The 14,004-nt window shown below is 39.3% G+C and overlaps 1 protein-coding gene across 3 annotated transcripts; it reads left to right on the top strand.

The window, feature by feature from the left end:
• Nucleotides 1-2,325: 2,325 nt before the first annotated feature.
• Nucleotides 2,326-13,797, top strand: LOC113014539 (catenin beta-1-like). 3 transcript variants are annotated; one of them, XM_026156140.1, is made up of 17 exons: nucleotides 2,326-2,749; nucleotides 3,740-3,789; nucleotides 4,529-4,738; nucleotides 5,357-5,607; nucleotides 5,717-5,955; nucleotides 8,139-8,340; nucleotides 8,454-8,598; nucleotides 8,758-8,861; nucleotides 8,986-9,120; nucleotides 9,241-9,444; nucleotides 9,555-9,713; nucleotides 9,834-9,953; nucleotides 10,301-10,451; nucleotides 10,543-10,664; nucleotides 10,809-10,869; nucleotides 12,523-12,718; nucleotides 12,819-13,797. In XM_026156140.1, the coding sequence occupies exons 2-16, from the start codon at nucleotides 3,777-3,779 to the stop codon at nucleotides 12,711-12,713; spliced, it is 2,307 nt and encodes a 768-aa protein (XP_026011925.1). In that variant the 5' UTR covers nucleotides 2,326-2,749; nucleotides 3,740-3,776; the 3' UTR covers nucleotides 12,714-12,718; nucleotides 12,819-13,797. The 3 variants fall into 3 exon arrangements, with proteins under 3 accessions (XP_026011925.1, XP_026011926.1, XP_026011924.1); XM_026156141.1 differs by lacking the exons at nucleotides 2,326-2,749; nucleotides 3,740-3,789 and adding an exon at nucleotides 4,208-4,424; XM_026156139.1 differs by lacking the exons at nucleotides 2,326-2,749; nucleotides 3,740-3,789 and having other exon boundaries at nucleotides 4,431-4,738.
• The last annotated feature ends 207 nt before the right edge of the window (nucleotides 13,798-14,004 follow it).

Genomic DNA, 14,004 nt, shown 5'->3' with positions numbered 1-14,004 from the left:
GTGTGTGTGTGTGTGTGTGTGTGTGTGTGTGTGTGTGTGTGTGAGAGAGTGAGAATGAGAGTGAGGCAAATAGAAATGTTTCGTCGAGAGATTTTTTTTGGCTGTTTGCATTTCAACCAAATGACAAAACAAAACAAAAACATTACTATGCTCTTACACTAGAAACTCTTAAAACAGTGCAAACTCTAATTGCAGCAACAGAGCCTGCATTACTACACAAACCAAACGACAGACCTGACACTCAAGCTCTTCTGTCATGGTACCCGACGATTGGCCAAACTGCCCCTCGAGGTACAGACCAGACTGTGCACTGAAAAAAGGGAATGTTTCAGAGGGTAGGTGTGTAGCTGAGCTTTAGTTGTTCAGAAACACTAGCAATTAAGTTCCATAGTTACTGCTGGCAAGGGGAATGGCTTTTGGGGGGGGGGGTCACAACAAGAATGTACAGTCATTGTCTCGCTGATCGGTCCCGTTATTTCAGATCTCTGTGTTGACGTTTGTATAATCAGATCTGTCAATCAGTTAAATAAAAGTTGTATTTATTCGGATTCATCCACCTGGCTTCCGTTTTGTTTTTTGACAGACAAAATCTGCAGTCTCTTAAGTTAGGTACCTGAAGGTTGAGCCCACCCGCTTCAGTGACCTGCAAGTGACCTTGGATTATCCTTTGTTTTGAAGAATGAAAAATATCAGTTGTGGCCTTTGGTGCACATGACTTGCAAGTGGATGAAACATAAGTGTTTTCAGACACTGTTTTGAGTGCAGTGCTTGTCCTAAGACTCAAACAAAAGAGTACAATATTAAATACCATTGGGATCATGAAGCAACAATCATATTAAAAGCTCTTATTGTGTTTCTAGTGGTTTACTTTTTACCTTGACCACCATGAATATACACTATACAATATATAGTATTTATAAAGACTCTGAGGAACAGCAAATGAATAAACCCTTACACAAAAGTGTTGGTTTAACACATCACATTATTAGAATCGGTGCATTGGTCAGCACTGTTACCACATAGCAACCGGGTCTTGGGCTTAAATCCACTGACTTGTTGTAGAGCTTGCATGTCCTTCCCATTCTTACATTCCCCCCATGATTAACATGAAATGCTAGGTTTCATGTCTTTAATAAACTCTTAAACCTGCTTACATAAGAGACTGGAAGGAATATGAACATCACATTATGTCAGATAAATTCATGCAAAGGGTGTGGATTTCTGTTTGACACACAATGCTACAGGAGACGCCTGGTTCACATTCTAATCTGCAGATGATAACTTGCAGTGTGTATTATTATTATTATTATTATTATTATTATTATTGTTACTTTGATGCATGCCTGAGCTGGTTTCTTGATTTTAGCTCCACATGCTGAGACAAAATGATGGAAATGCAGTCTCATGTATTCATTTGGTCTGGCTGCATCACTGAGAATCATTACACCTACATGCAAATTCATGTTTTTATTGCCATACTACAAACTAACATCATTTTCATCATCAAATAAATTACAGGAATATAAAACTTTTCATTGTAGTATCGTACCTGTCAGTCACTATAGTAACAGTAGTAACAACAGTAGGTATATGCTTCTCAATAGCACTTTGGACTTTGACCTTTTCTGGCTTGAGGCATGCATGGCGCACATGATCATGCACAAATAGTCCGCATTGCTCTGTGCTTTGCATGTGTTCATTTCATATCAACAGCCTCTCTCATTTTATGACTCTTAAATGGGGGAAATTGAGCTCTGCAGTCGATTAACTGTAATTCTTTTGATGCTTGTGTGTATGCAATCCTAAGAAGCTTAAGCACAGGCAGGAATGTATTAAAAGCATAAGTGAATGTTTGACTATTAGACTGATACACTGCCTGTGCATACCAAATACATATACAGCTGCCCAGAATAAAAAGCACATATTAGCAATGTTCCGATAATTTCAAAATAATCAAAATATTAAATGATCCTAAGACTTGTAAACCTCATGTATCAGTTCAAGATCACTTAATGCCTCCTGGAAAGTACAATGTGGTCGATTTAATTATGTAATTATTATAGGAATTTTATATAGCGTGTAGCTGACTCTGTCCCTCCATCCCCTCTCCTATCCACCCTCCTCTTCTTCCATTAACTACTGCAGTCAAGCATTTGCAAAATCCCTCTTTAACTGTATACAGGTGTAGAAAGTGCTCGGACCATGCTTGCCAAAACTGCGACTTAATTCACTCATTAAGTAAATGAACGTAGAGTCCTATTAGCGGAAATGTTTGTGCCTTTTTCATTTGCTGCATGTTAATCAAAGCGCTCTGTCATATTAGCACCCGCTGAATCTCATTCCTGTCTAATGAAGGCACCTCGCCTTCCCCTCCACTACCCCACCGCCGCTTCCCACATGAAAAACTCTCATTACCTTGCTATAAGACCTAAGAGCCAACACAGCCCTTGTTCTTAAAACAAAAAGACACCACTACCTGGCTATTACGGTAAAACTGTGATTTTTGATGCTACAACTTTGTTTAAATCCGAGGCCCTAGTTTTCCAAGTGCGGAAGAATACTGTATTTCTCCGTTCGCCATCTTGATGTTTGATTGCACTGGCGGAAGCAACATCTTCGGCGGCGCAGCAGCGGGTGTGGTTCGGACTTCTACGGGTGGTTCACCTAGCAGCCCTTCTCCTATTTTCAGCTAAGAGAAAGGGGATTTCTTTTCTCCTGACAAGAACCACGGAGGTGCCGCTCGATTCTGGTAAATATGCTACGCTTATTACCACTTTTATACAATATCGTACAGTGCGTCAGGTTATGGTTTAGCAAAGAAAATCGTCTTTGGCTAGGGAGGGGGCTCCGGTGGGGTTTTCTGATTTGGCTGGCAGCACAGCAGGTTTTGTACGGTGGCGCTTGGAACTACTTTTCATACGTCCTGGCTAGCTGTGCTTATCAAATCAGAAATTTAAAAATGGGAGCGTGCTTGAAAGTCGGGATTGTACTAATGGATTTGTTTGTGAAAAATAACGGCTATCAATATTGGTTGCTTCTCAGGACGGCTCATGCGCATTTTTAGACAGTGGTCAAATTCCTAAACAGTGTTTGTTTATGTTAGCTAACTAGCGGATAGGTTAGCTGCGCACGTTAGGCTAGCATAACGAGCTTTCAAGGTAAGCTAGCCAACCTGTTAGCTAATAGGGGTGGCTAATACACGCTAGTCCTTGAATTGTGTGCAAATAAAATATATTTGGTGATTGGTGAGACCATCCATTTAGGGTTTTTTTTTTTTTCTCGATTAGTTGTGATTAGCCAGCTTGTTACGCTTGTAGTTGGACCCACCATGAGAGGAGGAGTCATTGAAGTGATTGCGGGGCGGAGGGAGGGGGGGGGGGTAGTTTCTCTCATTGGAAACCCAAGCTGCGAGGTCGGAACTTGGCCGTGGTAGGGGGAGGGGGAGAAATATGCCTTTGATGTTCTTTGCCGCTGAATGGTGAATTGTGTTCGTGCTGGCCTGGAAATACCCACCGCTTTACTCACTCGTTTGGAGGTGGAGGCTCGGCATTTCCCCTCAAAGCTAAGATAGCAAACCAAACAAGCATCTCGATCACTTATACAGGTAGAGCAGTAGACTGTGACTTTAATATTGAGTGGTCGCTGGAGAAACCCAGAGCTTGACGGTTTGGTTTTGCCAGAAATGAAGTTGAGTTTGAGTTGGTAGTTTTTCCTGAGTGTGCGAAACATTTTTTTACAGGTATATCTGCTGTGCGGGCTGAGGGCAGGCAAGAACAATGGCTACCCAGTGTAAGTATGGAGAACTGATCATTTTCAAGACTTTTGTTTTAAGATCTCAGTATAAAGCTCATTTGAGAAAAGGAGAAGCATGACCAGATTTCACAGTATCTTAAATAATTTGTTTTTAGGTTTTTCTTTCATCTAGTTTTGTCTTTCAGTAAACTAAATGTGTGTGTGTGTGTGTGTGTGTGTGTGTGTGTGTGTGTGTACACACATATTTTAATTTGTAAAATATGTGTACACACACGTAGAAAAATATTTGGTATACACATCCAGAAATGCATATACTATTATATATTGTACATATATTTATTAGTTTCAGACGTAGCCATTCTTGTATTTTGCTTGTTTACATTATTGTATTTTGCACAACTCTGTTGCTTGTGAAGCTCGCACACAAGAATTTCACTCACATGTGCTGTACCAATGTACCTGCACATGTGATGTGACAATAAAAGTGATTTGATTTGATTTAAATGCATCTTAAGTTGGTATGACGAGAAATGTTAAAATTACCAGCAAAGTACCCTAGAGTATCACATGTAGAGAGAGATATTTCTTTTTGGTTTCAGTTAAACAAATGTATACTTGTCAATTTAATTTTCCCGCTCTTTATTTTCCTACAACAAACTTCCATAAATAAGGTTGGTGAAAGATCTTATTTGAAAACTATGCTTAAAGTTGGTGAAGTAAATATTTTTTCTCATGTATTCCTTCTTGTGTCTCACTTTGTCCTTTTTTTGCACAGCTGATTTGATGGAGTTGGACATGGCAATAGGTGACAGCAAGGTTGTTGTAAGTCAGTGGCAGCAGCAGTCCTATCTGGACTCAGGCATTCAGTCTGGCGTCACAACCACAGCACCATCCCTGAGCGGTAAAGGGAACCCAGATGCTGAAGAGGATGATCCAACTCTTTATGACTGGGAGTTCAACCAGCCTTTCACTCCAGAGGCTACAGGTATGAGATACTAATGTAGGCACAGGAGCCAAAATATTATATCCACTCAAATGTTCACTCATTTGTACTCAGGAAATATGTTAGTCAATATGGTGAATGTAAGATAAAATGGAAACATAAAGACAAACAATTTTGAGAAGAGTCAAATGATGCTAAGACGGCTGTAGTGATCCTGAGTCATAAAGGCTTATCCTGTAGTGAGTACCAACAGACAATGATTCGAGGAAGGACCAACTACAAGCTCACGCTGTGGCAAGTCTGATTCATGCCAACTACAACTTGGAAATTACAGGACTTAAAGGATTATGAACTGTCTTGGTATCAGATATCAAAGGACACCTTCAGAGGTCTTTTGGTGTCCATGCCTGAGGCTCTGAGCTGGTTTGGTTATGTGGCATGTACTGTTAGGCACTGATTGGGTTTCGCGTGGTGCTTTTACTCTTGTGTATTGTGAAATTACTACTCTTTTAAAAAATTGATCAGGAATAAATTAATTTAATAAAAATTCATTTAAAATAAAAACGGCAGGCTTGATTGTACATGATTGAAATGCTAAAAGAAAAACTGTTCTTTATATTTCTGTAGCGTAATTGTATTGTAATTTTCCATTTCTGTCAGACATTGAGGGCTATGCCATGACCCGGGCCCAGCGTGTACGCGCTGCCATGTTCCCTGAGACTTTGGAGGAGGGCATCCAGATCCCACCTACTCAGCTGGATGCAACCCATCCAACTGCTGTGCAGCGTCTTGCAGAGCCATCGCAAATGCTAAAGCATGCTGTAGTTAACCTCATTAACTATCAAGATGATGCTGAGCTGGCCACTCGTGCGATCCCTGAGCTCACTAAACTGCTTAATGATGAGGACCAGGTATGCTTAACATGTTAATAAAATCAGATGCCGACAAGGTAACTTCTGATATCGTTGTAGTTGGTAGCAATACAGCTGGCATCACTAACAAACATATTCTTTGTCCTAGGTTGTTGTGAATAAAGCAGCTGTAATGGTGCATCAGTTGTCAAAGAAAGAGGCATCTCGCCATGCCCTTATGCGTTCACCACAAATGGTTTCAGCAGTTGTTCGCGCCATGCAAAATAGTGGTGATGTGGAGACTGCTCGTTGTTCTGCTGGCACCTTACACAACCTTTCCCACCATCGAGAGGGTCTCCTTGCTATCTTCAAATCTGGAGGCATCCCTGCCCTGGTCAAGATGCTGAGGTAAGAAATGGGATTTTAGTGACAAAATCAAAATTGTAATATGTGCTGCAGCCAGCCCCTTCAACCTTTAGTACAGATTATGTAATGGAGAATGTCAATGAGACATTTGGTGACTAGAATACAGAACACCTGACTGAAGCAATTTCCACACTTGGCACTGCAGTCCTGAACTTTACAGACATTTACAGGTTGAGGTGCATGTGTGAATGCAAATGTAGTGGCATCAGATGTTAGGTCGTTAATCTACTATCTCCCTTGGACTTATTCTGTGCAATGTCCAGTTGTGCAAATGTGAGATTGGTAGAGGCTAGCTAATAGTTTAACAATGAGGTTTTCCAATTGTCAAATTAAGTACAGAGCATTTTTCTGTACTTTTATTCCTCTTGAAATTGAGTAAATGTTCAATTCACAGCTAGTAGGTTGTCTTTATACTTTTCTTACTTCTTACTTTTCTGCTTGATGTGTCCAACTTGCCTAATTTGATGTTTCTGGTCGCGTTTGCTATATGTGAGAAAAGACACTCTAGGATGGTGTTCCAGTGCCCAGTCCAGGATGTTCAGCATTGTATAGAACATTTCTTTAAATCTTTGGTTGCCCTTTATTATAATTTCCTGCTATTAAGGTATTGGCAAGTGCTTAATTCATCATTTATATAACATTACTCCTACTTAACATGGCATTTATAAATATACATATATTATGACTGATTAATAGCAGCGATTGCTGTATAGTGTACATTAACAGATGGGTAGTACTTGTATGTATCAGTACAATTACATCTGTATTTATAAATTACATTCTAAGGAGATGTAGTGATATATAAATGATGGATTTAGTGATCCCTAATACCTTACTAATGCTTAGTAGTGAGACATTACAAAGTGCTACCCAATGTGCTATGTAGTGCTGCTTTATAGCTTGTAATGTCTGCTTGGTATAGTTTTAGATGATTACTTCAGTCCTGTACGACTAAAGTTATTTGCAGAATATCTTTATTTTAAGATCATCTGTTCTCAGATGCTTGAGCTTTCCACAGTCTGCTGTGCAAGTCTGTACAATGCAACAGTGTGTTCTGCTGTAAGTCTTATCAATTATGACCAAGCAAATACACTGAAAATGTTGACACTATTATAATTTTCCATAACTATGTACAGTTTAGCACGCGTACTTTGATGTGGGCTAAACAGATTGACAAATGTTGGTTGTGTTACAATATAGCCAATCCAGACATTCACAACCAGACAAATTTCAAAAGAAAAGGTCCTGCAACTCAGTTGAAATGTCTGCCCTCCTTCCTTTCTTTTAGTGTTTGCGTTTCTTCATGAAAAGCCTAAACACACAGCCAAAACAGTTGGATCTCTGGCAAGTTACAGCCTGTTGGATGGCGCACATGTGTTTGAATTTGTTCCTGGAATCATATTACTAATGGTTTAAGTGAAAGATGGAGCAGTACATCAAGAAGAAAGGAACTGCCACCTTTTTGTAAAACTGCTGAATAAACTTGCATATAGGTACCATTTTAAAGTTTTTAGGGCTTTAATGGTTTGACCGTGAGGTTTTTATCCATTTTGCAGTGAGCATTTCTCTGTACTGCTTTTATTGCTCTTGAAATTATGTAAATGTTGCCTTGAGATTGGATGAGAGATGAGAACAGAAAGGGAAAAGTGATGTACTGGTTCAGTTCTCTTAAGTATCAGCATTAATTTGCAAATGGCTTTACAGTAGATGTGAGTCCTGGTAAAATAATGTTGTTGTTTTTTTTGTTGGTTTTTTTTTTTTTTTTTTGTGCTGAGTCATTTCCAATTGCTAAACTTAACTGGACAATTAATAGGCTTTGGAGACTTAATAAAACTGCTGTTGAATTGCACTATTAATGGTTGTATAATCTTTGGAAGTTATAGTTAAAACAATTTTGATTATTCATAAAATGTGGTCTTGCATCTGTTGCTTATGCAAACAACTCAAAATGTGTAATGGCACTTGGTGTATCTTATTTTTTTCTTTTAATTTTTTTGTTTTTATTGGCATCTAAGCCGAGTCATAATGCCCTGTGTATGACAAACTTGCACTCTGTGTGTGTGAATGTGTGGCATGCTTGTTTGCATTTTACTGTTACGTAGATTCTTTAAAGATGAGTCAACTTTTCCATAACTACTTTTCCTTTATTTTCCCCTCCCCTTTAGTTCACCGGTGGACAGCGTTTTGTTCTATGCTATCACCACACTCCACAACCTGTTGTTGCATCAGGAAGGGGCAAAAATGGCAGTGCGCCTAGCTGGAGGATTGCAGAAGATGGTGGCACTGTTGTCCAACACTAATGTCAAGTTTCTGGCCATCACTACTGACTGCCTGCAGATCTTGGCATATGGCAATCAGGAAAGCAAGGTATTGGAGCTCTGACTAATTTATCAACTTGAGTACATTGTCTTCGTACTTGTCTGCTAAAACAACCAGCAGTTTGTATGCCAGTATAAACATAAACTTGTCTTTATTCTTAGCTGATCATTCTGGCCAGCGGTGGACCCCAGGCTCTGGTCAACATCATGAGGACTTTCACATATGAGAAACTGCTGTGGACCACAAGCAGGGTGCTCAAGGTTCTCTCAGTCTGCTCAAGCAACAAGCCTGCCATTGTAGAGGCTGGTATGTAAAAAAATAAATACAAATTAAAAATGTATGCTGTATTTAAATCATTGCAGTACAACTGTGGGCATTATTACAGGTCTCGCTTGTTTACTGTTATGCTTTTCTTCAGTGCAGAAGGGCTTCTAATAGTAAAATGTTGTCTGACCTTGTTTGTAGGAGGCATGCAGGCTTTGGGACTTCATCTGACAGACCCCAGCCAGCGTCTGGTCCAGAACTGCCTCTGGACTCTGAGGAATCTTTCAGATGCTGCCACTAAACAGGTAAACATACAAGGGTCGCCTCCTTAAAAGAATCCCACTTAATGTAACTTCTTGAATAAAACTCATAAATTCTGATAGTCTACTTTATTTAGATGTCTTTTCTGTCCTGTCCTCTGCTCTCTAGGAGGGGATGGAAGGTCTCTTGGGCACTCTAGTCCAGCTGCTGGGCAGTGATGACATCAATGTCGTAACATGTGCCGCAGGCATCCTCTCCAACCTAACCTGCAACAATTATAGTAACAAACTCATGGTCTGTCAGGTAAGTAAACGCACAGCTTCTTAGAAAATATAAAAATGCTGTGGTGTGGAAATGAATTTAAAAAAGAAAAAATCTTTATCTGGCACTAACCCCCCCCCCCCCCCCCCCCCCTTATGTTAGGTTGGTGGCATTGAGGCTTTAGTGCGAACAGTACTTCGAGCTGGTGACAGAGAGGACATCACAGAGCCTGCGGTCTGTGCACTTCGTCACCTGACTTCCCGCCATCAGGATGCTGAGATGGCCCAGAATGCTGTTCGCCTTCACTATGGCCTGCCTGTGGTGGTCAAATTGCTGCACCCTCCATCCCACTGGCCTTTAATCAAGGTCGTTATTCCTTTACTTTTACATATTTCCAGATGACTGGTAAAATCACTCTCAGAATTCATGAAGATATATTCCAACTCTAAATATGCCAAATATTCCTTCCCTTATAGGCCACAGTTGGTCTGATTCGCAACCTGGCTCTCTGCCCAGCCAACCACAGTGCTTTGCGGGAGCAAGGCGCTATCCCTCGACTGGTACAGCTGCTTGTCAGAGCTCATCAGGACACCCAGAGGCGCACTAGCATGGGAGGCAACCAGCAGCAGTTTGTGGTGTGTAACAAGCTAGATGTTTTCTTTATCTGAACATCAAGAATGTGTTTTTTTTTGTTTTTTTTTTGTTTTTTTTTCTCCCTTTCTCCCTTTCATCTCATGAAAACTTGAATCATACAGGAGGGTGTGCGCATGGAGGAAATAGTGGAAGGTTGCACAGGAGCTCTGCACATCTTGGCCCGAGATGTGCACAACAGAATCGTCATCAGAGGGCTCAACACCATTCCACTTTTTGTCCAGGTGAGGATAAAACCCCAACTTCCAGTTCCACGCCCAGTGTTTTGTTTTGTTTTTAAAAATCAATCTTAAGTTTTTTTGTGACACTTAAAAATTTCCAAAATACTTATTTTGAACCTGATGCCAGATTAAATTTTTTTTTAATTAAAAAAAAAAAAGAGGGAAAAAAAGAAGAAGCTGGGACAGGGGTTTTTTGTTGTTTGTTTTTTAACACTTATCATTGCTATAATCCCTTATTTCTGTCCCTATAGTCTCATTAGTTTGTTTGTTTTTTTGTTTTTTGCACCATTTGTCCACTACTTACACTAATTGTATTAACTATGTTGTTCATTGTCTGCTTTTGTTTTCAGTTGCTTTATTCTCCAGTGGAGAATATCCAGCGTGTGGCAGCAGGTGTGCTGTGTGAACTGGCCCAGGATAAAGAAGCTGCTGAGGCAATCGAAGCTGAAGGAGCCACTGCACCTCTCACTGAGCTGCTGCACTCCCGTAATGAGGGAGTTGGTGAGTGTGCAAGGAACAAAATACAAACTGTACACATTTTTGCTAGTGGTAGCTTGAAATCTCTGACTGTTGCTGTGCATTCTTCTTGTAGCAACCTATGCTGCAGCTGTCCTGTTTCGCATGTCTGAGGATAAGCCCCAGGACTACAAGAAACGCCTTTCTGTGGAACTGACCAGCTCTTTGTTCAGAACTGAGCCTATGGCCTGGAATGATGTACGTGCACATTAATATCTTTAACTTTTGCATTTTTCCCCATTTAAACAAGAAAATGAGGCAATTTATGATCAATTTGCCTTAATCTATTTTGCTGGTTTACCTCAAATTGTATAACTCACTCAATTCTTAATCTTTCTATAGACCGGAGACCTGGGATTGGATATAGGTGCACAGGGAGACCCTCTTGCTTATAGGCAGGATGGTGAGTACTTCATTTTTGTTCATTTATGTGTTTATTTCTTATGTGCAGCTCTGTAAGTTGACTTAAAAAATTAATTGCACAACTTGCTGTGATAGCAATTTTTCTTCTTCCAAAACTTAATCTTATAATTGCAGCATGCATGTGCATATTGAAATTCTACTTGTACTATTTGCTTAACTAAAAATGTAATTGTTATTTCTAACCATTGGTTATTTCTAGAAATGCTTACCCAGTATTAGTGGCACTCAAACCTGGACTAAGAAAATAGTTTTTGTTCTTTGTTTGTTTTTTGTAAACGGACCAAAAGCAATAAGATTGCATAATAACTGTTCTTGTAAACGATCAAAAATGATTTGACCCCCCCCGTTTCTGTTTTTTGCTTTTGTGCAATGCATATATGCTTGAGGTGTGTCAGTAAAATTTGAAGGGCAGAAAAGATAAAGTGCTTTGACAGAAGTTCAAAACAAGATTATTTAAATGCACAATTTAACAAGTGACACATGACAAAAAAAGCTGATAAGAAACAAGGTGGCCTTAAAGTAGCATGAGATTTATCACACATACCCATGCTAGAGTATTGTTTGGACTGCTCATGCTGTTTGCAAATGATACTTAATCTCACTGAGAATTTTAAATAAAAATAAAAAAAGGTGTGTGTGTGTATATAATCCCCTTGATAGGTGGTTGCCCAGCAGGTTGATGGCATCACATCTGGGGAATAAATCTGATGTTATTTTGTATCTACAAAATAAAAATAAATTGCTTTTATAAGGTGTTACTGGTGCATAAATGCTTAAATTGGTCATTTTATCCCATTGCAGGGTCCTTGCTGGGCAGCATGATGCTGTAATATTTGATAGTTATAACTTGCGTTTGCTCAGCTCCTGATCTAACAAGAGTTGGTGGACAAAGAAATAAATACATTTTTAATATATTATAAGATTTGCTTATGTCCCACAGTGCCATTTAACCACATCTACCAAATCGTGTTAAATAAGTTGTATAAAAGAGGGACGTGACCTCTGTGATGTCAGCCGCTGGTTTGTTAAGCCCCACTCTGCAGTAACTGAGTATTTATACAATTGCCAGGTGATAATTGAGGGTTATATCTGACTAAAGCTGCACGGTCTGCATATTCCAGACCAGGGAGCAACATAGTATTATAGGACCTATCTGTGGTTAAATCGCCTTATAGCTAAATAGTGTAACACAAACCTTAAATTAGTGTTTCACGTTTTAGCCGTTAAAATCTGCTTTGACGTGAGTGGGGAAACGAGGGGCTACCTTTAATTTGAGCCCTCTGTGACTAGTAAGTGTGCGTGGGTGGCACTGATCAGTCTTCAAAGTAAACAAGACACTATCAAGAACTTAATTGTTACTGCACTAATATTTAGATTTTTGGTTTGCAGACACTGCATAAAGGCTTTTATTAATTTGAAGTGTGACTATACACTACAACCCACAAGTTTTTTTGTTTTTTTTTAATGATCAAAATGATTTGTGCATCACTTCATCATTTGTTCAAGATCACATGCTGATATTTACCACTGTTGGCTGTTCATTTTGCTGTTTAAGAGTAAAACGACTAAACTGCAGTGTGTTTATACTTTGGACCCGTTATCACTTACTGTACTTTTCTCTTTTGCTTTTCAGATGCAGCCTACCGGGCCTACCCACCAGCTTACGGTCAGGATACCCTGTTAGACCCTATGATGGAAGGTGCTGACTACCATGCTGACACTCTGCCCGACCTGGGTCACCACACTGATCCATTGCCAGACCTCGGCCACACCCAGGACCTAATGGACAGCAACCAGCTGGCCTGGTTTGACACAGACCTGTAGAATTGGTAAGTTGGACTTGATTATCAGTTAGCAGTAAAGCTTCTTCTTATATCACCAGGACGATATTAATATATCATCTTTGTCCTATGCTTCTTTTTTTTGCAGTTGTATTCTGATAGAACCTGCATTGTGATTGGCCTGTATTTTCTGAAGCAGCATTATGATTGGCCGTGTGTTAAAGGTAAAGAGAGGAGTAAGGGGTATTAGAAAGTGCCTGACACAAGAAAACTAAGATGGTTGCCACAGGAATGTTTAAGCAAGTTGAAAGTGTGTGTGTGTGTGTGTGGGGGGGTGGAGAAGGGTTAAAGGATCAGATGTGGAATCACTCATTGGAGGTCTTGGAGCAGGTTACCATTATGGATGAGTGCAACAGAGATGGATTTTAAAGTTTGAAACACAATTGTTTTAGCCTTGCCTGTATTATCAGTTTTTTTTTTTTGTTTTTTTTTTTTTTAATTTTGTTTCTATTTTTCTTATACATTTTTTATTTCTTCTTTGTATTACTCATTCTGTTATGGTACTGACCCAGCTTGCCTTCACTAGCCATGTTCATTTCCTTTTCAATGCTAATCATTTGTAATTTTTTTTTTTTTTTTTAAACGTATATTACATGTAGTGTTAAGTTATAGTGATATTATACAATGTTCCTTTGGTTTATGGTCGAATGTGTAGAACACTAATAATCAGTTGAATTGTACTCTGACTTAAAGTGTAACATTGTGTAGTTTTTTTTATAAGCTCGAAAATGGAGAATTATGCATTCTTTATGTGCTTGTTTAAGCATAAAATATGTCGGTGTCACAAATGTTCTAAAGAGGGATGCGGGTGAAATTGAGGGTGGGTTGGGGATAAATTTAGAGACAAGTGTTTTATATACAGTATCACTGGTAGGTTAACAACTATTTTGTATGCTATCATTGGTTGTCTGATAGAAAAGTTTAACGCTATCGTTGGTGGTCTTATAAAACCTGGTTTTATGTGCTATCAAAGGTAGCTAGGTTGATGAACAGTTGTAGTCCTGCTGTGCTTATTTTGGAGACGAGGTTGTGACACGGCTGAACAATAAAATTACATTTTATTTCAACTGGTGTCTGTTCAGTTTCTTTACTTAAAGTTTAGAGCATGTTTTTTGTCAATTGTTAAGACTACCATCGTCAAATGATGTCCGTTGGATAATCACAGTAATCAGCACTTATTTGCAAATGTGGTTTTTTTTTTAATTTTTACATTTTTTTTAGATGCAGATGTGCTAACGTCTGGCCCACATTGAATTTAAAGGTGCACTATGTTA

This window comes from Astatotilapia calliptera, chromosome 22 (genome assembly GCF_900246225.1).
Source record: "Astatotilapia calliptera chromosome 22, fAstCal1.2, whole genome shotgun sequence".
Taxonomy (NCBI): domain Eukaryota; kingdom Metazoa; phylum Chordata; class Actinopteri; order Cichliformes; family Cichlidae; genus Astatotilapia; species Astatotilapia calliptera.
This window is presented reverse-complemented; position numbering and strand designations above follow the sequence as displayed.

Excerpts from the sequence above, each read along its gene's own strand:
- LOC113014539 (XM_026156139.1), top strand. The coding sequence starts at position 4,486 with ATGTATTCCTTCTTGTGTCTCACTTTGTCCTTTTTTTGCACAGCTGAT. Across the intron at positions 8,862-8,985 it reads CAGATGCTGCCACTAAACAG|GAGGGGATGGAAGGTCTCTT; the intron begins GTAAACATACAA and ends TCTGCTCTCTAG. Across the intron at positions 9,714-9,833 it reads GCAACCAGCAGCAGTTTGTG|GAGGGTGTGCGCATGGAGGA; the intron begins GTGTGTAACAAG and ends TGAATCATACAG.